The following is a 27,733-nucleotide window of genomic DNA, read 5'->3' as shown; positions in this document are numbered from 1 at the left end:
ATTGAGTAGCATTTTTTTTTTCTACTTTGAAAACAAAATTATTGTTTTTATTTGTACTATCATCGTTGAAACTTTGAAAATTTTCTCTTCTCTAATCACCACGTGTAATCCCGCCAATTTTCTTTATTCTTTATCCAATCATTATCTCTCCCTGATATGACCGTTCTATCATCTTCCGCCAAACAAATTCCGCCACCTGGCTCTAATCTTCCAGTATATTTCAATAAAATGAAAAAGGAAACAAACTCACTTCCGTTTTTCTTTCCTAGATTTTCCTCTCTCCCGCTCTCCGTGATCCGATGTGGGTTGCCACCGTACTCCACCAACCGGTTGTCCCGGTTCCCCCATTCTTCACCTCTCGTCTAAACCCCAAATTATTCCATGAACCCAAACCTTTACGTTTCGGTTTCCCGTTGCCGCCGCTAAAGTTGAAAGTATTGGCGACGAAGAAGCAGTTACAGACTCAGGAATCTGGTGCTTATATTTTTTGCTTATTGTCTTGCATCAAGTTCAATTAACGAATAAGGTTTTGTGTATTTTGTTAATTACTAGTGTCTGATTACGGATTTCAATTGCAGATAGTGAAGATTTGCCGACTCATAAGAAAAGCAATGATCGAAGCTTTGATTTGGGGTGGATTCCTGCTTTCCCTCACGTTTTGATTGCTTCGATGTCCAATTTCCTTTTCGGCTATCACATAGGGTAAGTTTTTCGGCTATCAATGATCAGAGCTTTGATTTGGGGTGGGTTCCTGTTTATTTCTGCTTCTCTGGTATTGCTTGCCTTGAACTGATTCTGAAAAGAATAAGATGATGAATTTTTAATTGCTATTTGAGATAGTTTAACTGACTAAAAAAAACCCAAGTTAGCCAGGTAATGATTTACACTTTACAACACTTTACCCAGGTTTCAGTGCCCCATTACTATTGTATAATTTGTAAGTCAATGTTCATGTTTTTCTTTTTTTCTTTCATTCTATTCAAGCTTCTTAGCAGCCGAAGCAATATTGACTGTTGAATGTACTAAAGAATCTATGGTGATTGAACTTCAATGATAACAATTGAGAAGGTTTACCGACTAGCATGTCCATGTTAAAGTGTAAATAGTGTGGGAAGCATTGGTTTGTCAAAGAGTTCTAGTTCAGGAAGCTGCTTTGTTTGTTTTGCAGTGTAATGAATGGTCCCATCATTTCAATTGCACGAGAACTTGGTTTTGAAGGAGATTCAATTGTTGAGGGGCTTGTGGTGAGCATATTCATTGCTGGAGCATTTTTTGGAAGCATAAGTTGTGGTTCACTGATGGAGAAACTTGGTTGTCGCCGTACTTTTCAGATTGATACAATGCCATTGATTCTTGGTGCAATTGTGAGGTGAGAATAGCATAGGCATTACAGAATCCAAGTGATCCATTTTATCTCTTCTCTATACCAAGTGAAACTCAGAGGTGCTCAAATTAGTTCAAAATTGATGTAGATGAGTATGGAGTTTTTATTAAACATTACATTAATTATTTTGCACTCTTTAATTTCTTTTGTGTGCTTCACTTCCTATCTCTTATTTCTGTTTGTATTTATCCAGTTAGGACTTGTAGGACACATATTACACCTGCTTTTTTTACTTTATTTGCTGAAAGTATATTTAAACATGTAAACCAATTTATATCTTAACCCTTCAATTGCTTTTTGGGCTTACCATTAAGTATTACTGTTCCTACTTGGATAAGTACAGCAGAATCATTGTTTTGTTACACCATAGATCTCTTGGAAAAAACCCAATAGTGAACAATTTATTATTTTTATTTTTGATTTAGCAAGAAGGGGTTCTTGGGCTTTGCCCGATACATCTCCTCCTGGGGCAAGTCCAAGGGGGTTTATCTATGCCTGGTCTATCGAATTCATGGGAAATTACCTTCCTGCAGTCTCCCAACAAATTCGAACCCAAGCAACAAAGACGGGAGCACACTCTCTTTACTACTTGAGCCAACATCCTGTTGGTGTGAATGATTTATTTTTTCATACTTGTTTAGTTTAGTTGACCACCAAAGTAAGTCATAATGCTTCTTACATGCCATACACTAATAGAAATAACAGAATGAACTACTCCAGAGAGCACGAAAGAAAAAGTTCAAACATATGGTTTCTTCCTATTTAGTTGAGTTGTTAGGTGTTCCATTGTTTTCATGTTGATGTAGCAAGTCTGTCCTTAGATTATAGCCTCCATTTGTTTACTTCATAAGGTTTTTTCTTTTATATTATGGTTGACTCTTTTCAGTTTGTGACAGTGCACAAGCACATTCCTTAGATGAAATACTGTTGGGAAGATTTCTGGTTGGCCTTGGTATTGGTGTGAACACAGTGCTTGTTCCAATTTATATTTCGGAGGTATTGCTTCATGACTAGTATGCTGGCTTCTAGGTTTTAAGTTTTATTTATACCTCATAACATGTAGAATTTTCCTCTTAGTTGAAATGTGGAGTAGGGGATACTTTTACCTCTTCTTACTTTTAAAATGTAAAAAATAAAAAATAAAAAAATTCCACTACTTATTTTTGGAGATTTAATGTTCTGTCATCAGCTATGTCTGTAAGTCAATCATCTCATTCTGCTCTAATTACCAATGACTTTATGAAGTGCGATTTAAGTGCTTTTAACACATTGACTTGGAAAAATTAGTGGGAAGCTATTTCTACTTTGAATTTTTCGGTTAAAGCTTATGTTTGATAAAACTTGCAGCTTCTTCTGTGGGATTTGGGGAGAGGATATTCCCATTTTTTATGTGATCCGTTTTCTGTTTTATTCCTTGTAGGTTGCCCCAACAAAATACAGAGGTTCATTGGGCACTTTGTCCCAAATTGGCACTTGCCTTGGAATTATACTGTCACTATTTCTTGGAGTACCGGCAGAACATGATCTGCATTGGTGAGAACTTTTTTTCCTCCTGCCTTTTTTCAGAGCAATGGCAGTTGTTGGTGAGGGAATTATAATTTTCCTTTTCCTTTCTAACTGAATCTGGCCGAAGCAGCGGTTAACTTGATCTTTCACGTATATCCCTCATAATATAAATCTGAATAGAATTTCCATACAGTTTTTTTTTTGCAGTCTAAAGATCATAATGTCAAGGTAATTTATATATGAGCTTATAGGTTTAAGATCATAAAGAAATAAAACCGAGTATTAAAGCAGAAAGAAATCTGATTGTGTAAAGAAACTGAACCAATGCAAACCAAATTTCGTGGTTACCTTCTTTGCATTCCCTGAACCAAATTTGGTGCTCTAGAAACTAAAACTTATTAATTCGCTGGTAGTACTGTGAAGAATTTGACTGTTAGTCTCTCTGACACCCTTCAAACAAGTGTCAATTACTGACTTCTGTGTCTTCCTTCCTCTTGTCCTTGTGTACACTTCATTGTGAAGAAACTCAACGATGAATATGCTCAATGTAAAACTGGTTATCTATGATTTATGCAAATAATTTCTTTATCTATTATCATTCTTACCTTCATTTTCATTGGCAAGTTTTGTTTGATGCAGTATCTTGTCTTGGAAGTTCTGTTTACAAACAACTGTATCTTTGGTTTCAAGGGAACTCCTAGGCATCAGAAGTGTATGTTTATATGCTAGTTTAATGCCTATGGCTATCATCTAGGTTTGCTTACTCTATTGTCACCCTACCTATTGGCAATTACCTTTTTGTGCATATCTTGTTTCAGTACATTCTGTGTTTTAAAAAAAACTAAATATTTGGTTTCATAGGAACTTATAAGCATCATAAGTGCATGCATATATTTATTTTTATGTGCTAGTTTGATGCCTATCATCTAGGTGCATTTCGTAGCTATTTCTTTGAGCTATGAATGGCAGAACTTTTTTTTCTCCAATTGTAGGTTTTTCTTTCTTCAACCTGCTAAGGAATTTAGGAAAGTATGTTTTCCAGGTGGAGGACAATGTTCTATATAGCAAGTATCCCTGGCTTACTTCTTGCTCTTGGTATGCAATTTGCTGTTGAGAGCCCCCGCTGGTTATGCAGAGTATAACCCTTGTATCATTTGTTGATACCAAACTTCATATGTTTTACTTCTTGGCATGTTCTCTTGAAGCATAGAATTTTGGCATCTCTGTAGGTCGGAAACATAAAAGCTGCAGAGGCAATTATACTTAATCTTTGGGGAAGATCAGAAGTTGACAAAGCGATTGAGGAATTCCAGTCAGTCATCAAGAATGATGGTAGTGATGCGGAGAGTAGATGGTTGGAACTTCTGGAAGAGCCACATTCTCGAGGTTGTATCAAGGTGGTTTCTTTTTTGGATGTCATGTCATGATTCTGGTGTTTTTATGTTGAACTTGGTATATTTTATAATTATCTTCTTTTACGTGATTTCTGCTCAAAGGATGTAGCTTTCGTTCTATATAATCTCACCTGATAAAAAATAAATAATTTTTATGGTATTCTTAAGGTGTTCCACATTTGCAGTCTAAAGAATTTTCTTGATACTATTTAATTTAGGTTTGGTATTGGTTTCAAAGTGTTGTTTAGTTTTGATACTCCTTTGGTTGCAGTTGCATTCATTGGAGGAGCCCTTTTTGTTCTTCAACAGTTTGCTGGAATAAATGGAGTTCTTTATTTTTCATCATTGACTTTTCAAGATGTTGGAATTGCTAGTGGTGCTTTGGCGAGTTTATTTGTTGGACTTACAAATTTTGCAGGTTTTAGATCTGAATTATGTATTTTATTCTTCTTTGTTGATCTCTGCTTTCAATTCTTCTTTTATTAAAACAGCCTCTCACAATTGTCTACTTGTGGATGTCTTCAGGTGCACTCTGCGCATCTTACTTTATGGATACGCAAGGAAGGAAAAAGCTTCTTATTGGAAGTTACCTGGGAATGGTGAGAGAGTAAATCCTTATTCTGAAACTAAGTTATGTTGGTAATGGTATCAATATGGCAGCACTTCTTTGAAGGGAAATTGAGAGAAGCACGTAGTTTGAACCTGTAATTGCTCATTTAGAAAAAATGCACTTGGCAGGGAGGTCAAATAGTGGTAAATTGCTAACATTTCCACAGTTTGAAAGTTAAGAAATATAGTTATTTAAGCTGATATAATCATACATTCTCCCTTCTTTGGCAAGTTTGTCAACTTTTCAGTCTGGAAGTCTGGATACATGGTGAAAAAACTATAATTTGATTCACATGACATGTGTGTGAGTTTATGAACGTGTGCCTGCACCTGCTTATATTGTATGTAATTCAGTCCAATAAACATTCTTTTGATTGACGCAATGCTAATGATTTTAAGCAATAAACTCTACTTTTGCAGGCAGTTTCAATGTTTCTTATTGTTTTGGCTATCAATTTCCCATTAGACGAAGATTTCAGTCACAACTTATCAATCCTAGGGACTCTCATGTAAGAATCTCCTCTTAATACTCAATTTAAAAACCAATGCTGACCCTTATGGTTTGAACACCCTTTGATTGCCCTTTATTATGCTATGCCTTGACGTCTTGTTTGTTAAGTGGGACCATAAATGGTCTGAGCTGCTTATTGATACTTGCATCAATTATTTCTGATATAGTAGTGGATTAGGCAGGCAAATTATGCACACAAAGCTTGACAACTATCTAATAGCTCTACTAGGCTGTTGAAAGCTAAAGAGCTTTACTAGAATTTTTTTTTTTTTTGCTTTCTTTGCAAATTTTGGGTGAAAAAGCTTCAAAAAAGCTTATTACTTGATCTATAAGTACTTTCCCAATTGTTAAAATATTAATGCCCTGAATTATGGTTTTACTGTTTACACATTGGGAAGAGCTAATCGAAGGGTTACCATTCTGTTAGCAAAAAATCCAGAATAACATTCCATTGATGCCATTTCTTTCAAAATGCTTTCTTATAGGTACATATTCACCTTTGCAATTGGAGCGGGCCCTGTAACTGGTCTCATAATTCCAGAACTTAGTAGCAATAAGACACGTGGAAAGATTATGAGTTTTAGTTTCTCTGTTCATTGGGTATGGTATTTACAGTTGTTTTCAGTTTGCTTTAGATTGGCTATTTTTTCAAGTAATACAGAAACTTGTTTAAATAAATGATATTATTAACTATAGTAGGACTTGAAAATCAGTAGGGATTGGAAAAGAAGAGGTATTGCTTATAACCACTACAGAGAGATAGTTCCAGCTTCGAATGATGTGATGTTAGTTAATATATGCTTTATATATTGTAAAAATGTTGATGGCTTCATTACCTTGTTACCCTATAGTTTTTTGTTTCACAGGAAACTTTTCTTACCCTGTTGCATTTTCTTGTTGATTTAGGTTTGTAATTTCTTGGTGGGGCTACTATTCCTTGACTTGGTGGAGATATTTGGAGTTGCTCCAGTATATGCTGGTTTTGGCGGTGTGTCCTTGCTCTCAGCAATTTTTGCATATTACTTTCTGGTTGAAACGAAAGGCCGATCCCTTGAAGAAATTGAAATGTCACTGAGCTCTAACTTCACAGCTAAAAGGTAAATGACTACTTCTGAATTCTGATTCCATGTGTCGGAAAACGATGCACTGTAAAGTGCAGCGTGGAGTTTGATTCTCTACCACTTTGCTGGAGCAATCATGCTAGCACTACGTTGAAGGGAAATCATCAACACTGCTGTCTAGTGAAACCAAAAATCAAATTCCTTTGCTGATAATGTTGACCACATGTATCTCATTTGTTCCATCGATTAGTAGATACCTCTTTCCATAATAATGCTTTCCTGGGATTTATGCAATTAGCGAGTTTTGGTGTTGTTTGAAACATCCAGGCTTGTGGATGTTATTTTGCCATGAGGACTATTTGTTCAAAGCCAAATTGTATTCAAAATTAAGGTTTGGATTCAATGTTGCATAGGTCCAAGATTTTTGGGGTTTCTGGAGTGAATTTTGTTCGCAAAGGTTATTATTTTGGCAAACCTATGAGGGTTTTGTTTTGTTTGTTTGTTTTTTTTTTTGTCGGTAAGAGGTGAGCCTCAAGCCAATTTATATGGTTGGAAGCGATTTTATATCAAATTAAATAAAATGTGGATAGTATATATCTAAACAATAATTTTGTATTATCATTGGCTTGTTATTTTGATGATTTTAAAGTCAATTTCTAAATTACAGGTATTAAGTTCAAATAATAATAAATAATTTTTACTTATTTATCAAGTTACAAAAAAAATTATTTAACATTATTAACTCTGATAACATGTATATTGATTAAATTTTCGAAGATTGTAAGTTATATGTAATGCTTTCTTTTAAGTAATTTAAGTATCCTCAAAGATTGTAAGTTAAAAAAAAATTTAAACACTTAATATTTAATTCAAATGAATTAAGTATAAAGAGAATTTAGAGTTTCGACGCAGAATAATTTACTCAAAGTAGAAAAAGAAACACTAATTGAAAAACATTTTTTTTCTTAACGGCCGTCCTTATGATTAAAAGAAAATTGGCTGAGATGATTAACAATTTGGCGCGGCCATGTCCAGAAATGAGGAGTTTTCTATTTCCTATCGAAAGAATCATAGTAATTGGCATATTCCATGTCGCAAGATGCGTAGCCCAATCCCAACCGTCCACTCTACAGTCCCGTCAATGTCTATTACAATCAAAAATCAACGGCTGCCGTGAACACAACCATTCAAGAATAAAATTTAAGGGTCCCACTCTCACAGAATTTTTCTGCCACGTGTAGACACCAACTTGACCGTTGACGCGTCACTACCACCAACCAACAACTAAAAAACATTAACCAATTTTTTTTTTCCCTATGCAAAGAAACCGCAGCTTCATTCATGGTCGCTGGAATTGAACTTTTCAGATTCACCTTTATTTGATGCGCCAGACAACATTCCACTGTTCGTAGGCGTTAGGGACTTTTTTGTCTTTTTGATGTTTGATGATGGCGGCTTCAGCGAATACCAACGGTGGAGATCATACGGTAGAACTGATTGTGCTTGGCGCCTCCGAATCGGCGGCTGATGGTGGCTCATCAGCATCGGCTTCGGAGGAGATAAAACCTCTCTTGACGCCGAGCATGAGGCCCAAGATCAACATCTTCTCGGTCTCTCATTCCCGAAGAAAACCTAGGGTAAGTAAAGTAAACCCCCTTAATTCTATTTTTACATTTTTTTCTATTACTTTAAAATTATCTATTTCTGACTGCCTGAATATTTAGTTTGTACTATGATTTAATTTTACTTGTTAATTGCAAACCGTTTGGATTGTTAATTATTCTCTTTGCTATTTCATTTTCTTAGAAAGAAATGGACAATGTTACATGCAATGAAGTGGCTTAGCTCAATTTAGATTCATAATTGGTAAAATTTGAACAATTTGATATAGATATAAATCATAGTGATGCTAAACTTAAACAACAAAGCTCGTACAAATTGAGGTTATTCTGGTTGATTGAAATTATTGGTTAACCATATTGTTTATGCTAAAAATAGTATTAATATTTGCTTACCAAGAATGTAGGAGGTAATGCTGAATTCTTTTAGTTTTTGGACTCAATTTAGGTTACTTGGTTTAATGTGTTTGCAGGAGATAGTGATAAAAGTGCCAGAAACAGAGATATCTCCAGTTTCACAGTTTATTTTGTGGGTATGGAGTGGATCCAGGTACTCTGGTCTAGTATGCATGGCCTTGTCATCTATAATCTACTTTGTCATGGAAGTTCTTTCTGGTAATTTCACTGGTTAGTAATTTCTGCTCCACTTGCTCTCCACGTAAATTAGTCTATTTTCTCTTGTAACTTATGTTTTGCCGCTCCCTTTGAATATTTATAATGAATAGAACTCCAAATGCAAGTTAATCAAAATAGAACTATATGGGATATAATAATAGCTATAGCGTGAGTGGATATGGTTTTAATCTTAAAAAATTGGGAATCAGGAGAGGGACAGCTTGAATATAATGTTTACAATAAATACAAAGTTGATTGATGTGGGATACCATGATTTAATACTCTCCTGTTCTTTAGGCCTCCATAAAACAATTAAGACATGGACTATCATGTGGACTATGAAATGTATGCAATAAACAACCCATGTTTTGGTACCTTGCCAAGCTTTTGCATTTCCAACCTAATACCAATTGGCTATAGGTGGACAGATTTCATCCTAAATCTAAGACCACAATGAACTCTAGACTCTTTAAGTGTTAGGTGACAATGCTACTTGTTAAAGTGGATTGTCCCACATCCAATAAATAACCAATATCCTGTAGTCTTATATTGAAGTTGGGCCTTTCCACTTACAGCCAATTGGTTTTAAGTTGGATGCTTAACACTACTTGGCACTCTCCCTCATGCGTAGGGCCTATGAAAATAATTGAGACAAATGAGGCTGTCGTTTGGACTGTGAAAATTGGCCAACGAATACCATCGAAAATGGGAGCAATAACTTGTTTCGAAACCATATTAAGCTTTCAATCTACAACTAATTGGTAGCAGTAGGTGGAGAGGTGCAACTTGACTATGAGGTTGTGACAAATTCCAATCTTGACTAATGTGGTACTATTCTACTTAACATTAGAATCAGAATCTCTTTACATTAAGTCATTAACCATTTTAGAGTATGTAATCTGTGGTCATCACAAACATATGGAGGATTGCTTAGTCTTTATGTGCATAGAAAAGTAGAAGTTCTTTTCTCACTTTCTATTTAATGAGTTGTAACAGCTACAAAATTTTTGGGAAGTACAGGTTTCACTGTATATTATTGTTATTGACATATGCAATATTGATGCTATATGGTGCTGCGCCTCTTGTATTTTAAGAGTTTATACCTTCCCTTTCTTTGTAGCTTCTGACATCTCTTTTGTCAATGATTTCAAATTATTTTTGGCATGAGATGTATTTCATAAAGTCTCCATTGATTTAATTATCTTTTCTATGATTGTTTTATGATGGCAGCTCAGTCAATTCCTTTGTTTGAGACTGCATTTACAAGATGTACAATTACCTTGATATTGTCATATTTATGGTTGAGAAGAAGTGGGCAGCCAATGTTTGGAGCAACAAATCCCAGGAATCTTTTAGTTTTAAGAGCCCTAGTGGGATATCTCTCATTATTGAGTTTTATCTATTGGTAAGTTTTACTTCACATTCTTGCTTTTCTGTCTCTTTTAGAATTTGTTTATATTGGGGACCCTTACCCTCCTCTTCTTCTGAAACAGAGAAAGAATAACCAAGAAAGGAAAAGGAAAAAGTTTTCATCATATTGGGTTACTCCCTCTTTATCTATTTGTAACCTTCGTACAGCATTTTCACCTTGTTAAAGTTATAAACTTCTTTTGCAGTTTTGCTAGATTATATGGACACTAATGTTTCTCCAGTGATCCATTAGGCAATCTAGATTTTTTTCTTTTACTTTTTTTTTGGGGGGGCGGGGGAGGGGTGTCGGAGGGTGCTGCAATTACATCATGTTTCTGCCCGCTTATATCAGTTGTTGGGAGTCCCATCTTTGCAACTTATAAGGAAGACTTCATCACTGTTATCCTTGCAATGCCATAGTTTTTATATAAACTATTTGAAGTATAGGACATTAGATCATCAGGTTTGCATAGGACATAGATTGTTACCATGGTAAACATGAATTTATCTGTTTGCCAGCATACCCTACCGTTGGTAATGGTTTTGTTTAAACATTTTAAATAGTTTCCCTTTACTGCATTCTCAGTTTCCGAAGTAGGTTTTGCTTCTTTTTATTTTTCTAGTCATTGTAAGCCTGCCTGCTGCTCTTGGAGTGCTCTTGCTATGGCTTGTAGGCTTTATCCTTGTGATCAGAACTAAGATAATCCAGTAGTAATAACCAGTTTATTTAATTTTGTTTTCAGCATTCAAAGAATACCTTTCTCTCATGCTATTATGTTAAGCTTTACAACTCCAATAGTGGCTTCAATCATGGCCAGAATTATTTTGCATGAAAAGTTGAAAATTGCAGAAATCGGAGGTCTGTTAACATTTTCTCACCTTCTATCTGACTTATGCTATAAAATTTGAGCTGCCATACAGTGGTTGGTTATGATTACTTTATTGATTATCATCCCTTTCCAGGTCTTGCTTGCAGTTTCTTTGGCATGCTTTTCATTTTTCAGCAGATGCTTACTACACAAGGTACAGAAGTGAGTTAACAGAACCTTCTCTAATGTGCACAGAATCAATGCCTTGGATATGTTAAAGGTTGAAGTATAGTGGGAATTTTATGTTTGCTACCGTATGTTTAATTTATAATGATAATAGAGCATTTCCATTTATGCTAATGCATGATTTTTATTGTATGTTTGATTTATAATGATAATAGAGCATTTCCATTTACACTAATGCATGATTTTTATTGTTCCCATGCTTATGATGTCCTGCAATCTCTTCAGTAACCTCACTTCTCTTCTCTTTTGTCTCTTGCTACATGTTTGCTACTTAATTTCTTTGTCTGTTCACCTCCAGTTAAAAATACTAAAATGAAAATTTTATCTTTTTATCATGGATTTCTTTCACTTCAATGACACATTTAGTGTGAAGTCCCACATTGAAAATATGTTTCATTTTGCTTTACTTAAGTTATTAATTCTTTTATGTGGTCTTTGGTATATTTCAGTTCAGTTTTAATTTCAATGATTAAGTGTCCTCATTCTGGTAGGATATGAGAGGTCTATGCATCTATCCAGTGATATAAATATTGGAGAGTTGTTAAGGATTTGAGCTTTGTTGATTATTTAATGCTTTTGGATTATATGGATTTATTTCCCTTCTCTGTATTAATTTAGTTACTTGTTCTCAATTTAAGTTAGTTGCTAGCATTGATTCTTCTCTTTTCCAACACCAAACGCTGAAACCTAAAAATTGGAATTTCACTGTTCTCAAATTATGTTCAGTTCTACCAAGTTTGAGCTCTTTCTTGCCTTATTCAGAGTCTTAAAATTATCGACTTTCAAATTCATAAGAAACCCCAAATGTCAAACTCATCTTCTTAGCAATGCTAGAAAATTCAATCTATCTGCTTTCATTGAAACTTCAATTCAACTTTTTGTTATCATTTTACTTTTGTATAAACGAATTCCAATCTCTAAACCCTAATACCATTTATTGTACCAAACCATCATAAACCACAATAAAGCAGTTTGAGGAGTACATTGCATTTATCTTCTTTCTTTTTCCATGAAATTATCCTAACTGCAGAGTTGATGTCTTTGAGGAGTACGTTGCATTTTTTTGTGTTTTTCTATAGAACAGTTTAAAAACACAGATTTCATTCAAGTGGCAGGCATATACACATGTTTTCTTTAGTGAATTATAATGAAGCTAGTGCTATGCCTGTTCCATTCCTTATGGTAAACACATCAATGTTCGCATAAGGAATGGCCATAATCAAAATCATGTCCTTCCATTTTGTTTTCTCTTCTTGTCTCATCTGTAATTGTGCATTACTGGTGGCAATCTGTTACTGTGACTGTGAGTCTTTTTCAACCTTCCCTGGATGTGGCAGGAGGGTTGCTTAAAGCTGAGGAATCAAGCAATACAAGTTTCAGAAGAAGTAACCAGATATATGCAGCCTTGATTGGTTTTCTTTCATCAATAACTGGTGGAATCAGCTACTGTCTCATAAAGGCTGCAGCTAAGGCATCAGATCAAGCCGTGTAAGTATTTTCTTTTTTTTTTAACTAGAATGGAGTCCTTTGAAAATTTCACATTCTGCAATTCTTTCTATTTTTCTATGTTTTAAAAGTATTTTTTTTATCATCAAACTTGCTCCTGAATTTTTCTGTAATTGTCATTCCAATATTTATTTTCGCAAACCTTATTATGATATCTACCCTTGGTTTATCTGTCAATTCTATTAATGCTTGAGGCAAATACTCCTTTTCTAGGGTGACAGTTTTTTCATTTGGCCTACTGGCTAGCCCTGCTGCTGGAATATGCACATTTGCCTTAGAGGTGAGTGCCATAAAATATAAATGTTTAGAGGGACACATTTTTTATGTGTAAATAGTTAGAGGTTTGGCCATGGCTGATCTAATGTCTACAAACTTCCATTTACTCTGCATAATTGTACCATTTATTACTTCCATGCAAAGTGCCATTTTTGGAAGTAAATCAGAAATCTCATGATAGACTCACTGGCCCAAAATCCTGGTTTACCTTGCTTGTCATACTTCCATGGATTTTTTTAATCATTTCTTAGCCAATCCTTGTTTGCATATAAAAGTGCCAAGTGATATTAACAAGAGTAGTTAACAGTTGCTTGAATGCATTGTCAAAGCCTAAACCTGCAGTTCATTGTGCATGGAAAGTGCCTTTTGATATGAATAGAGTTGTTCCAAACAAGTAAACCATTTCAAACTGGTAACGTGGAATGTTTAATGTTTATAGACTCAATACTTGTCATAGGCTAAAGCATGTAGAAAATAAGAGGTAAATTTGAATAACTAGTTGTATTTCTTGATTTCCATTGGTTAAGAAATAAGCTAAAAATTTTGACTGTTGCCTGGTATTGACTGCCAAATATTAAAGCTGCAGCAACGCATAAATGGATGTTTATTGTTGCCTTCATCTGTTCCTCTAGGTTGACAACGTGATCTCAATTTGCAGATTGGCACTTTCAGTGCCTATCTGCCACTAAGTTCTCAATTTCGCTTAAAAGTTTTATAGAATGAATTAGATGGTTTAGGAATTAGAACCTGGCAGCCAACCTTCTAGTTTGCTACCTAAATGACCCAACCAAAAATTGGTGTTTGCTAAAGTCTTAAATATACCTATTGTCAATAAAGTAACAAAGAATGTTTTGAGGCTCAAGTTATGTTTAACCGACTAATCAATTCTGCTAGACCTTATTATCTCTTTTTATCTATGAGAAGCTATTTCATGATAATAAATTATGTTATTCATTTCATATAGTAGTTCTCCTAAGGATTATGTATTAGGTAATTACTTCCTCTTGGATTTATTTAATTATCAAATTTGTAAAGGTATTATATTGACACGATTGTTGAAACCTAAAATTCAACTCTTTCATTATGTATGACATTTCCTAAGATAAAAACTTTGGAAGGATTATCAAATTTTGAAGTGTTTTTGTTTATCGTTCTACAGTTTCAACACAACTTTATTGATATTTTGGAAAAGACAGTGGATGTTTTGATTAAAACAGGTAGAAATTATGCTATTATTGCTAAGATGACTGATAATGCTCTCCCTAAAAAACTTTAAAAAAAAAATACTAGTACTTTTTATTTTACTAAATAATTGGTAGCTACTAACTAGAATATGTAGTAGAGTAGGGTAGTTGACAAAAATGCTAAAATAGATGTGAGTATAGAGTTAAGGATAAATTTAGGAATATATATTCATGAAAAGGTAGGAGTGGTTGTAGATAAAACTTAAAAATAAAATTGTGTGAAAAACTAAGAGTAAAATTAAATGCATATTGAAAAACTACTCTTAAGAATTATACAAGCACCTTAGTTTTATATACAACTAACTAGTGGGTAAACAAGGAAACTAAATCTTCCTAAAATTGATCTTATAATTGAAGGATTGTCTATCCTAATTTTCTGTCCTTAATTCCAGGGATGCAAATACTTAATTCTAAGGATTCTAGGGATACAGATACTTAATTCTAGAGATACAAATAAATATACAGATTACAAGATTACAACCAGTTGTAAATAAGTGTTTTTCTACACTCCTCTCAAGCTGGTGACTGTTCTCAGCTTGGAAATAATTCCTGAAATGTTGCACTACTAAGATCTTTAGTCAATACATTTGCAAGTTGACCTTTGGTTGGTACATATAGTGTACAAGTCAACCAGCTATCTAGTTTTTCCTTTATGAAGTGCTGGTCTACTTCAATACGTTTTGTTCTGTCATGTTGCATAGGATTGTGTGCAATGCTTATTGTAGACTTGTTATCACAATAGAGTCTTATTGGTCCATCCCATTTGATCTTCATGTCTTCTATGATAATCTTTAACCATAGTAGTTCACAAATTCCTTGAGCCATTGCTTTGAACTCTACTTCAGCACTTGATCTTGCCACTACATTATATTTTTTTACTCCACCAAGTCACAAGATTACCACCTAGGAAAGTTCAATAGCTTGATGTGGATCTTTTATCAATTACCGAACTTGCATAATCCGCATCTATATATGCCTTCAGAACCAACCCCGAATTTCTTTTGAACAAGATACCTCTCCCAGGATTGGCCTTCAAATAATGTAATGCACGGTAGACAGTTTGTAGGTGCACTTCTTTAGGACTATGCATAAATTGACTTATCTCACTCACAACATATGCTATATCAGGTTTAGTATGTGAAAGATAAATGAGTCTTCCAACTAATCTCCGGTATATCTCTCTATCTACAGTAGCATATTCTTTAGTTTCTCCAAGTTTATGATTAGGATCATGCGAGCTTCCCAGTTTCCTTCAAAAGATCCATCACATATTTCTGTTTTGAGATGAAAACGTTATGCTGTGAGTGAGCTACTTCAATTCTTAGGAAGTACTTCAATCTGCCTAGCTCTTTTATCTCAAATTCTCTAGCCAAACACTATTTTAGAGATTCTCACTCTTTTTCATCATCTCCTGTTACAATTATATTATTAACATACACTAATAGAACAATGACTCTCTTTGAATCCGAGTGCTTGATAAACAGTGTGTGATCTCCTTGAGTCTACATATATCTCATTGCTAACATCATTTTGGCAAATCTCCCGAACCAAGCCCTAGGAGACTATATAAGGCCATATAAAGTCTTTTTTGGCTTGCATACTTTGTTTGCTTCTAGATGACCTCTAAATCTCAGTGGAACTTTCATATATATTTCATCTTCCAAATCACCATGTAGAAAAGCATTCTTTACATCAAATTATTGAAGCTGCAAATTGTTTTTTGCAGCCAAGGATAACAAAAGCCTAACTTTATTCATCTTGGCAACTAGAGCAAAAGTTTTCTAATAATCCACTCCATAAGTTTGAGTGTAGCCCTTAGCCACTAACCTGGCTTTATACCTTTCAACAATATCATCTTCCTTGTTTTTACAATGAAAACCCATTTATATCCAACTGGATTTTTTCCTTTAGGCAATTCTACCAGTTCCCATATCTTATTTTTCTATAAGGCCTCCATTTCTATTTTCATGGCTTTTCTTCATTTCTCACTGGATAATGCTTCGGATAATGTAGTTGGAATAGAAAATAGTGTTTAGGCTCACAAGAAAATTTTTAAGTGATGGCGAGAATTTTTCAAATAACACAAAATTAGAGATTAGGTATAGTGGATGCTTAGTACATTCTCTAGTTCCTTTCTTAATGGCAATAGGCAGATCATAATCACTAGTTTTAGTTTTAGGAGATTCATGCTCATTTTGAGAAATAGAGTCAAAGACTATAGTTACCTCATTTTCAGAGTTAGGATGAGATTCTTGGACTTGCATTGGTTCAGGAGCTGGAACTTTTCTTCTTGAGTACACCTGTAATTCCTTCATAGAATCAAGAACAATATTATCTTTTGTCACATCTTTTGTGTTTGGAACTAGTTCAGAGTTAAATTCAGTGTTTGACTTGGACTCAAATGAAACAGGTTTAGACTCAAATTCAGTGTTTGGAATGAGTTCAGACTCAAATTCAGTGTTTGATTTGAATTTAGAAGAATTAATGGGTGAAAATGTTGAAGAGGAGGATAAGTCAAGCAAAAAGAGGTCTTTATCCTTATCTTTCATGAATGAAGTCTCCCTCTGAAGATAAGGTTGAGAAAAAAATGGTTTACTTTCTTCAAAAGTGGTATCTACAGACACATAAAATTTTTTGATAGGAGGATGATAGCACTTATATCCTTTTGAGTTGATGAATGCCCCACAATAATGCACTTAACTGCTTTAGGGTCCAACTTCCCCCTATTATGATTGTGAACATGAACAAATAATGTACAACCAAATATCCTAGGTGTGAGGTTGTTTGTCGTATTAAAGTTGGATAGAATTGTAAGAGAAGTTTCATAAGAGTTTTAAATCCCAAAACCCTTGAAGGTAACCTATTTATAATGTGTGGTAGTGAGAACAGCTTCCCCCCAGTAGGATTTTGGTACGCTTACTTGAAAAAGTAAAACTTGGGTTATGGGTAATAAATGGTTGTTTTTCCTCTCTGCCACTCCATTCTGCTGTGGAGAATTAACACAAGATAACTCATGGATAATCCCTTCTTTTTGGAAATAGGTAGACTCTAGTTGAAATAATCTCTTACATTATCAAACCTAAATCCCTTGATTTTCACTCCAAATTGATTTTGAATCATGTTTTGGAAGTTTAAAAACACACTATTCACATCTGATTTGGATTTAAATAAAAATATCCAAGAGATCCTAGTATAATCATCTATCAAAGAAACAAGCCACCTTGCACTAGAAATACTAGAAATTGTAGAGGGACCCTAAATGCCATCATGAATCAAATAAAAAGGAGTAGAACTTCTTTTGTTACTAATTGGAAAAGACACACATCTATGCTTTGCAAGTTCACAAGTATCACAATGAAAATTTTCAATATTTAATCCTTTGAACAAATAAGGAAACATGTTTTTCAAAGTTCCAAAAGAAGGATGTCTAAGAAAAAAATGATAAAGTCAGATTTTATCTTTATTGGGAGATTTCTCAGAAAGAAATGACAAAAGTAAATTATTCTTGATATTACTTGTATTGTTTGATGTCTCAAGATAGTATAATCCATCATTTTCGTTAGCAAGTCCAACCTTTCTTGAATTTTGGTCCTGAAATTCACAATAGAAAGGATAAAAAGTCACTTTGCAGTTCACGTCTCTAGTAAATTTTTGAATAAATATCAGATTAATAAACAATTGAGGAACATGAAGAACATTTTTAAGAACAAAGGAAGGATTAATTTGAATATCTCTTAATCCTGCCATTGTAGTAAGTGAACTATCTGCAACAACATTTTTCTTATTCCTAGGACAGGATATATGTACTAAACTTCTATGAGGAATGTGTCATGTGGTTTGTGACTCCTGAGTCAATGACCTAATAACTCAAAATAGGTTTAACCGAAACATTTGATCCATGACGATCAAAGACTTTACCCAAGGAACATACTCCAGTGGGCTTTTCAAGGGTTTTCAATAGGCTTCTTGGCTTCTCAATCTCTTTTCTGTCCAACTCTCCTTGTTATCGAGACATTTATAGTATTTCGGTGGTTTTACCAGTTGACATTTTTCAAATCGGGTGGCAATGTAGTGGATTCTGTTATCTTTAACATTGTTATCTTTCTTTGAACTGAAACAAGTCTTAAGATATAACCAAAAATGACTCTTAGCAATGAAAGCTAAAGAAGGGAAAAATAAAATGGCTATAAAGGCCTTAACGGGGTTCCGCAATAAAGGTCTAAAATAGAAGTCAACAGTGAAAGCTGAAAATTTTGCTTCCCAAGAAGAGCCTAAAGCTCTGATACCATGTGAAAAAAACTAAAAAATAAAACTGTGTGAAAAACTAAGAATAAAACTGAATGTATATTGAAAAAATGCTCTTAAAAATTATACAAGCACCTTAGGTTTATATACAACTAACTAGTAGGTAAACTAGGAAACTAAATCTTCCTAAAATTGATCCTATAATTGAGGGATTGTCTATCCTAATTTTTTATCCTTAATTCTAGGGATACAAATACTTAATTCTAGAGATACAAATAAATATACAAATTACAAGATTACAACCAGCAGTAAATAAGTATTTTCCCACAGCGGTAACAATTTAAAAGTAAATTTGTTTTAGGTGGTAAAGTTTTAACCACGTAAAGGAGCAGCCTATGAGTGTTCAACTAAGAAAAAACTGACTTACTTGGATGACATCCATGTCCAAAACAAAGAAAAGACCAAAGAAGACTTGGATGAAAAGTATCAAAATAGACATACTATTTATTGAGAATATGGCCCTAATATAGCACAGTGGCATAATGTGATCCTTGTAGCTAACCCTCGTTATGTGAAAAGGATTAGTTTGTTGTTATCATGCACTTGCTCCTAGTTGGACTTGCAAATCAATCAGTTTGTATAACTGCCAACTATTTTACTAACATTTAGCTCAGAACTTGTTTTGAGTAGAGTTTCTACAAGTGGAGCTAGAAATCATTATTTTGAATATGGTTTGCATTAGTTGCATTTCTTGGTATTTCAAGTGTTTACAGCTTTTCTCATCAAAACTTTGCATTTACTGGTATATCACAGGAGTTTGTGCTGCCAAGTTTCTATTCACTATCTCTGATGCTTGCACTTGGTATTCTGTCCTTCTTAGCTGAGGTTTGTTTCCAATACAACAATCAATAAACACTATTCCAACAACAGTTGTAATAACTGATTTTTTTTCTGACCTATTTTCTATCACAATAATTATAGTAACCAGCATACTGAACTGTAGTTTCCCAATTTTGTGGCAATGATTTATCCCATATATGCCTGAATATGTTCTGCAACAGGTGTTTCTAGCGCGTGGACTTCAGCTTGAGAAAATTAGCAACGTTGCAAATGTCCAATTTATTGAGGTATATACTCTCTCTCTTTCTCTCGCAGTTGCACTTAGGGTATTCTTTCTGATTGATTGTGTAACCAGCTTAGAAGGATTCTAGCTGGAGCTACTTCTTACTCTACAAATTAAAGTTGAGGTCATTAATGCTAATAATGCATTTCGAGTTGTTGGTGGGAGAAAATAAAAGATAAGAGATAAGAGAGAAATGATTAAGAGAGAAGTGATTAAGACGAAATCTAATTCCACTAATTGCTTGGATTGGAGAAAAGCTGTGAGAAAATAAATAAGATCATTTTGATAGGAGGAAGATACTTGAAGTTGTTTTAAATTATGTTGTGGCGAAAGAAAAAGGCTTTTGTTTTGACTTTGTCAACTATGGACATATATTATGGGACTAGTCTTAAAAGGAGAGAAACAATTTTACTAGCCTGAAGGAGAAATTCAATTTGTTTTATTTTGTACAATTTTAATAGTCACTGTCTATTTTTGTTGCTTTGGCATTCATGATGCAAGTGCTGAAGATCAAACCTAGAATCTACTTCTTAAAGAAAGTGGGTGAACCATTTGGGCTAAATCCGAAGTTTAATTTCCTATTTTAAAATAGTTAATCATTGTCTAGTAAGTGCTACAAATCATATTGATTTTTCTTGCCCTGGATTCTGTTTCAGGTTGCCTTGTCACAGTTATGGGGCATAGGCACCTCAAGAATCGCTCCTTCATTCGGTCGACTTGTTGGGTGCCTACTTATCTTAATCTCAGTGTCTTGTACTATGTATTTTGGACCCGAAAAAGAGATTGAATGAGAAATGGTACATTCTTTTCTTTTAGTACCAAAATTTTTGTGTTCAACTTGTTTTATCGTAAAAATTTTTAATTGTATTTAGTGGCTTTTGCTTTCTTCTGCTGGCAAGATGGCTTCTTCAACTAAAGCAAAGCAAATCATGCCCTTGCCCTTCAGCCCTTCTAACATGAATAGCATTTTTTTTTTGTATTGTCTATTGGTTGGCAAAAATGGAATGTTCTTTGTTTTAGTTGAGCTAAAATCTTGGTGGATTTAAATGTATTTTTAGTGTCCAAGACGTATTGAAAATTCAATTTTATATGATATTGTAATTTTTTAATTCCAGTTTTGCTTAAACTCACTTATTTTAGTGATGCTATATGAGCAAGATATATTTAAGTTTTTTTATTTTATTCTTTTATTTCACACAAAATAAAAGTATATAACCATGTAAAATCATTAACTTAATTATGGAATGCAAAATTTAATTACTAGGAACATACCATCTTGAAGATTAAAGTGCTTGCTATATGTTAAAAACATTGGAAAACTACCTTTTTGATGAAGATGATACCACAAAAAATATAGAAAAGAAAAAAAAAAGTTTGAGTTTCCCATGCAAATAAAGTCCCCTTTTAACTCGGAAATTGGAATTGTAGAAAAGAGGTTGAAAGTGTTGGGCTGTGTCCTGTGTGCATGAAAATTCTTCTTAAGCTTGGTAATTAAAGAGGCGAGGAAAGTCAATATTCTTCACAAAATAGAATGTTGAACATTACTTTAGACATAAAAAAATTATAGATTAAATTGCTATCTAATGCTATCGATGTAAGAATTATTAGATTGTGTTCGCTACGAGATAAAAGTCTGCTTTGGAGACATGACATGGTCTCTCCCACTGTTGAAAACAAATGCCTAAGTAAAGGAAGGGTGGTTATTATAAAAATACAATCTTGTTATATGTGAAATCTTTTTTCCCTCGACACTATAATTAGATTTGATAATTCATATTTTTATGTTATATTTAATATGTTTAATGATACAATTATTAAAATATAAATATTAAATATATATTAATTTAAAATATAAATATAATACATTTAATATATGTGTTATATAAATACAATATAATTAATATGTATATATTTAATTTGTTTAAATAAGATATAAATAAACAAAAATAATATAAATATACACGAATAGACACGATTAATATAAATACACATGAATAAATTGATTAACATAAATATATATAAAAATATAATTAAAATAATAAATTATTATAAATTATTTATCATTTATAATTTAATAAATTTGATATATTAATAATATAAAAAATACTTACATATTAAAAAATAAAAATATTTAATATTTATTTAATATGTATTTAATATATCTCCATAATTATATTAAAAGCAATCCCTACCTCAATTGTAGTGGCCACGTTTTTAAAGTCATAAAAAATATATTGAAGGTTATTTTGGGTCATAAAAAATTGTCTTTACTTTGTTTTTTCTGCCTCCAGCTGTCCTTTCTCGCTTTCTCTCTGTCTTCAGCTTTCATGCGCTGCTTTTCTTCTTCAAATCCGACTATCAGCAACGCTGGTGTATGGGCATTTCCGTTGGGGTCAAAAGCAAGGCTCTCACGGCCAAATGCTAAGTGGAGCTGGACGGTTTTAACGCCGTGGAGGTGGGTGTTGGAGCCTAGAATTGCATGTGAAGCCAACATGTTGAAAGATATGATGATGGATAACAATGCTACTAACGTTGTACTTAACGTTAGTTTCAGTTTAATGTTCATGGCTTTTTTTTTTTTTTGATATATTGGATTTGCAGCCTTTGCTTTTTAGTTGCTCCGATTTAAAGTTTTGGGATAAGTTTTGCTATGAGGATTTTATCTATGTTTCTCAGTTTTGTGTTTTCAGTGTTAATAAAATTCTGCATGTCTAATTTTTTACTCTTTTTGTTATATATCGTTGTTCAGATATGATTTATACCGTTACCCGTATTTTCTCTCAATCTGAGAGAAAGAATAATAAAAAATTTTAATCCTAATTTTACTTGGAAATTCATTTAAATCTTGATTTTATTTTTTTTCTCAACTAATTCATTAATTGTTTCGATCTATTTTGACTTTTAACTTTTTTTTTTTTTGTTGTAGCTAAAAAAAAATTCGAGTTTTCATCCCTATTATATTAGAAATAAACATGAAGATGAAGAACACTGAAAGACTCGCAAATTTGTCTTTAGCAGGTTTGCCTTTTTTGTTTTATTTTGGATTAATTTTAGTTTATTATTGAAAATTACTCTTATTTGTATTGAAGGGACAGCTTAACAATGGAAGGTTAAAAGATTTAAGGGTAATTTTGGTCTTAAAGGAAGCTTCTCCAGAAGCTTCATCTGCTTTTATTCTCCAGAAGTTTCATCTCACAGAAAGGTAATCAGGGAAGGGGAAATTCATGCTATACACAGTCTCAAAAGCACTCCAAGAAACAAAGAGAGCAGTTTGCACCAAAACTACGCCAGCTTGGACCACCAGGGCTGGCCAGGCCACCAATCTGGCTTAGTTGTCCTCACCAAAGTCAGCTTATTCAACTCCTGAAGTTGCCACCCTCATCCACCACCGTGGCCTTGCCGATGGTGGCGTTGGTATTTTCTTCTCACACTTCTATCACCATTTTATAACCATGATAAGAAAAATCACGCCTTTCTTCTTTTTGAGCTTATTTCAATAAAACAATTGTCTTTTTTTGGTGATTGGATTTTGTTGTAGATTATTGTGAACCTACGGTGAATTTTTGGGAAGATCCCATGAACCTATCTAAATGGAAAGAAGAGCATGAAAGGTTTTTTTTTTAATATCTTTTTAATTGTTTTAGTTGCTTATTTTTGAAAACCCATTTCTTTGAGATGCTTAAATTTTCACTTTTTTTTAATTGAATTAATCTTTTATGTTTGTTGCAGGTTGTGATTGTTTCTTTAATAGGCTGGGGTTTACTCTTTTACGGAGGGTATAAGTATTTCACTAGAGGCAAGAAAGAAGTGAAAGAAGAAAAGCTAATCATTTTTTTAAACCTTTTTTTTACTAATTGACTATTCATTTTTTGGTCATCTAATGCATGTTTCGTTTTTAATTAAAAAAAAAAAAAAAAAAAACTCTTAAGGATACACATTTGCTCAGTTTCTATATGGTTGAACCTTTCCTATGGTGTGACTGTGAATATTACAGATTTACCGAGACATTTGCCCAGTAAATCTTCTCATTGGAGGTGATTCTCAATCTTTTTAAATATTTTTGTTTCATTTTTCCTTTGAATTAAGAAAGTTCTACAGTTTCGGCTGGAAATAGGCAAATCAATAACCCTAGCTCCATTGGTGGCCTTTCGGCAAATGAACATGCTGAAGGAGCAACTTTTGATCCCTTAATTAGAAGGAAAGCGTGGACGAGATGGCCTGAAGACAACAACTTCTATGAAGCTGTAATTGCTTATATCAATCCCTTTGAGGTATGTTCAAGGCATACAAAGACGATTTCTGTCTCTCACTCTGGGATTTACCTTAAGTCAGAGTTTTTAGGTGATGATGAAAGTTTTAAAATTATGTAACATTGAAAGCATACAAGGCTTAGTCATAGTGGCACTTTCTGGAGTTCTTTATGCAGTTTCTTGACTTGTGAGTCAAAAGCACATATGAAGCTTTTTTATTTCCCAATGTTGCAACAATTTTATTAGGAAAAAACTTTGTTACATATTTAAAGGCACCCATAATCATAATCTGATTGTTCGAAAGGAATGTGCTTTATGCCTCAAAATTTAAATGCCTGCTAAGAGTTGTAAAATGCCTTTTATAACTATTTTAATAATAATTCTGTGGATTGCTAAGCTATCATCGGTACATTTTATTTTTTTTACAGGGGCGACATGCTCTGGTTTATGATATAAATACAACAAATAAGACTGAGAATGGGTATGATTTCTTAGCATGAACTGAATCATTGGCGTCTGTAGTCATTATTTTATGCAGCGATAATGTTAGAATGTGTTGAAAAATATAATTTTAATATAAATAGTATTTGCATGATAGTGAAACTTAATACAAGAAATAGAAAAACCTTATTATAGGTTTATGTGTCCACATATCTCTTCTGGCATACAATTAGAAATTGGAAGTTGGGCTAGGCTTTGGCTGGGGTGAGATTTGTTGGTTTTAGAGAAGAAATTTAAAAGCCTTATAAAGTCATACTCTCTCAATCTCATAAAAGAAAGTTCTTTCTGATAGTGGGCAAATATTAGATTGACACAGTTGAACAGAAAGTGACCCTTAAAATGGTTCTTTGATTGTAGCCATTGTTTAGTTGTTATTTCAGTAAGTAAAACTTCACTGCTTTGACTTTTCGATGGTAAGCATTACAACAACACACTAAGCCTTATATTCTATAGTCGATGATAAGCATTATGTTGAGTTAAACTAAAATGGAACACAATCTTAAAAGATTGAAAGGCATTCAGTTTGAAATCTATTTGGAACTCAAATTTTAACAGTTAGCTTTTTTACTTTTTCTGTGTTGTAAGGTTTGGAGAGGGTAGAAAAGGACCCTTGCCTCGACTCTTCTATGAATGATAAAGATCAATTAGATCTAATGAAATGCAAATGAAGAACAAAAGTTTGAGGTTCTTTTGTTTCTTCTCGCTTGCTTCAACTGCTTTAGATTTAAATTGATGGCTGAACTTAAACTGAAGTCTATATGCTAGTAATGTATGTTAAATTCTTTGAGTTGTAAATGGTGCTACACATTTTACTTCATTAAGAGTACAATATTCTTCTATTTATGCATATCAGATTTTGGAACTACAAAGTCGAATTGAGAAAAACAATTTAATTTTAAAGTCTTTACACACTGTTGAGTTTTGCTCACAGTTGAGTTTTCTGTTAAAACAAGCTTGCGGCATAGCACGGGCCTGCAGGCTAGTATATTTAAATTTTAATTTATATTACATAATTATATTAATTTTTGGTATCAAATTAAAAATTAAAATAATAATATATAAAATTAATATTAATATTTATATTGTATTTATATTATTAATATAAAAAATAATTTTATAATAATTATTAAATAAGTATCATAATTAAATACTTAAAATAATTTTTATATGAAATTATATAGTTAATTATAATAATTAAAAAATTAAAAATTTAAATAAAATTTATATATTTATATTAAATTAAAATAAATATAAAAAATATGTTAAAAGTGTTAAACATATTAAATGTATATTTATATAATAAAATTAAATTAAATATATTATATTTATCATATTATATGTTTATATTATGTGTTTAAAGGGGTCAATATATATATATATATAACTAAGGCCTAAGAGCCCAAACCTCTCGAGGCGCCTCGAACCCTAACAAAGTGATGGACCTTGTCACCTCAACATAACATGTGCCATGCTAAGGAAAGGACATTACATCACTTAGACAGCTAAAATCGAAGTCGGATTGACATGACCCCACCTCCCCCATGAATACTCGTGGCTCCCCGACAAGGGTCCTGTACCTTGGTACTTAGCTCTTACACAGTTTGATCCTAACCGACGAAGGGGTTGCTCCCCGTAAGAAGCATCGATGTAACCCCAAAAAAATTTTCATCAAATCCGAACGGAAATTAATTACAGTAATATTAATAATAATAATAAAAATTATTATAATTTTTATTAAAAAAATTAATAAAAAATTTATGTTAATTTAATCTCATTAAAATTGATATTTAAATTTTATTGAAAGTATAATAAATTTAATCATATTGTATTAAAAATATAATGAAAATTAAATCTTGATTAACATTGCATTTAGATTTTAAAATATAATTTTTTTAACGTCAAAGCAATATTAAATATTTTATGGTTTGTGTTATTTAATTATTTATTTTTTTCTTTTTTAATATATATTTTAAAAATATTTTAATTTTTCACAATAATATTAAATACATATAAATCTAAATCATATTTTTTTACAATAATTTTTCGTAACATTTTTATATACATTTTTTTTAATTAAAAATTTTCTGTCCGCAACAATTATTTAAAAGTAGACTTTAATACATTCCAAGATTTGTAAATCCTGAAAGGCGGCGACCACGCGGCCCTCTCAAAGGATGCCACGATTGACCAACTCCGATAACTCATTTTCAACAATTATCGTTGGACTCTCTCACTCTTCATTTTCTCTACGTTCTCTTGATCTCATAGGCTCTTGCTCTTCTCCTCTATCATTTTTATTAACTTCAAATTTATTTGAGTGGGTGATCAAATTAATTTTAGTGATATTGAAAATAATGATCAATATAAAAGTAATATTATAATAACAAAATTAAAATAAATAATAAATAATATTATTAGATATAAATACTAAGATAACAATGAGATAAATTGTAATAAAAAATAAATTATCATTAAAAATATTAAATTAAATAAAAATATTAGATTAACAAAATTATTTAAAAATTTTTAAATAAAAAATTAAAATGAAAAAATTCTGCATTTGTTTTCATAATATAATTAAAAAGATAAAAAAAAAAATTTTAAATGATCGATTCATTATTGGAAAAAAGCCAACATTCGTGTCAAGCAATGAAATCCAAATGAGATTTTAATCGCATCCTACACTTTTTCTTGTACAAAATTTTAGTCTCGCCAGAGATACCTTTGCATCCAAAATAGCTCTCAGGCATTAGAGTGGAGATCGTCGAAAATCCTCATGTCTCCCCTTTCTGAAAGGAATGTCCTGGTGGGCTAACGTACGCTTATCTCACTACCTTCGGAATCCCGATGCATTAATTTTATCATAAGCAAGGATCAAAAAAGAGGTTTTTTTTCTATTGAAACACCTTCTTAAAGGACAGTGAAAGTAGCTTTCAAAACAGAAAATAATATCTTCTACCATACGCTGTCTAACAATTCTCGTATCACTAATAGCCTCAAATAACATTAATTCCACATCAATAACTCTTTTTTTTTTTTACTCTTAATATCAAAATTAAATAAATTTTTTAAAATCCTCCTCCTGTAAAAAAAAAATTACGAATGAACTCCGATTTTACAGTATTTACTGTGACAGACACGTGGTTGTGTGAAATACTAACATTCTATATCAAATAAAATTAAAGTGCATTTTACGAAAATATTCTTAGCCGTACCAAAAGAATCAAATAGAAAAAAGCATATTAAATTATTATGAAAGCAAGTCCTTAGAATTACAGTTAATCACGTAAATGTCCCGCCACAATCCACATTTCCTCATGCATGGGCATTATGGTAAATTAAAGAATTTAGAAAAATAAATATCGGTAGCATTCATCATAAACGAAAAGCCATTGTTTGGACGGTGGCGTTTGTAAGCCAACTT

The 27,733-nt window shown here is 32.7% G+C and overlaps 3 protein-coding genes across 8 annotated transcripts; all 3 read left to right on the top strand.

Moving 5' to 3' along the window:
- Window positions 1-254: 254 nt before the first annotated feature.
- LOC111305604 (Major facilitator superfamily protein) lies at window positions 255-6,965 on the top strand. Of its 2 annotated transcripts, XM_022903287.2 has the most exons (12): window positions 255-474; window positions 579-702; window positions 1,169-1,369; window positions 2,281-2,380; window positions 2,805-2,917; window positions 3,933-4,026; window positions 4,120-4,276; window positions 4,556-4,702; window positions 4,810-4,883; window positions 5,314-5,402; window positions 5,890-6,004; window positions 6,311-6,908. In XM_022903287.2, exons 1-12 carry the CDS (start codon window positions 300-302, stop codon window positions 6,503-6,505), a joined length of 1,584 nt encoding a protein of 527 aa, XP_022759022.2. In that variant the 5' UTR covers window positions 255-299; the 3' UTR covers window positions 6,506-6,908. The 2 variants fall into 2 exon arrangements, with proteins under 2 accessions (XP_022759022.2, XP_022759024.2); XM_022903289.2 differs by lacking the exon at window positions 5,890-6,004 and having other exon boundaries at window positions 6,311-6,965.
- A 784-nt stretch (window positions 6,966-7,749) lies between these two features.
- Window positions 7,750-20,667, top strand: LOC111305603 (uncharacterized). 4 transcript variants are annotated; one of them, XM_022903284.2, is made up of 11 exons: window positions 7,750-8,102; window positions 8,558-8,711; window positions 9,930-10,104; window positions 10,853-10,968; window positions 11,073-11,132; window positions 12,502-12,652; window positions 12,884-12,950; window positions 19,249-19,320; window positions 19,497-19,562; window positions 20,215-20,355; window positions 20,458-20,667. In XM_022903284.2, the coding sequence occupies exons 1-10, from the start codon at window positions 7,911-7,913 to the stop codon at window positions 20,347-20,349; spliced, it is 1,188 nt and encodes a 395-aa protein (XP_022759019.2). In that variant the 5' UTR covers window positions 7,750-7,910; the 3' UTR covers window positions 20,350-20,355; window positions 20,458-20,667. The 4 variants fall into 4 exon arrangements, with proteins under 4 accessions (XP_022759019.2, XP_089606085.1, XP_022759018.2 ...); XM_089749959.1 differs by lacking the exon at window positions 10,853-10,968 and having other exon boundaries at window positions 11,073-11,140; XM_022903283.2 differs by having other exon boundaries at window positions 20,215-20,667.
- A 1,182-nt stretch (window positions 20,668-21,849) lies between these two features.
- Window positions 21,850-25,150, top strand: LOC111306238 (protein EMSY-LIKE 1-like). Of its 2 annotated transcripts, none has more exons than XM_089749961.1 (9): window positions 21,850-22,013; window positions 22,485-22,576; window positions 22,648-22,972; window positions 23,097-23,169; window positions 23,288-23,334; window positions 23,553-23,592; window positions 23,729-23,829; window positions 24,237-24,289; window positions 24,895-25,150. In XM_089749961.1, exons 4-9 carry the CDS (start codon window positions 23,163-23,165, stop codon window positions 24,941-24,943), a joined length of 297 nt encoding a protein of 98 aa, XP_089606087.1. In that variant the 5' UTR covers window positions 21,850-22,013; window positions 22,485-22,576; window positions 22,648-22,972; window positions 23,097-23,162; the 3' UTR covers window positions 24,944-25,150. The 2 variants fall into 2 exon arrangements, with proteins under 2 accessions (XP_089606087.1, XP_089606086.1); XM_089749960.1 differs by having other exon boundaries at window positions 23,657-23,829.
- The last annotated feature ends 2,583 nt before the right edge of the window (window positions 25,151-27,733 follow it).

Source organism: Durio zibethinus, chromosome 21 (assembly GCF_047325235.1).
Source record: "Durio zibethinus cultivar Kanyao isolate XHJ-2024 chromosome 21, ASM4732523v1, whole genome shotgun sequence".
Lineage (NCBI taxonomy): Eukaryota > Viridiplantae > Streptophyta > Magnoliopsida > Malvales > Malvaceae > Durio > Durio zibethinus.
Note: the sequence above shows the minus strand (reverse complement) of the source record. Positions and strands in the feature narration are given on the sequence as shown.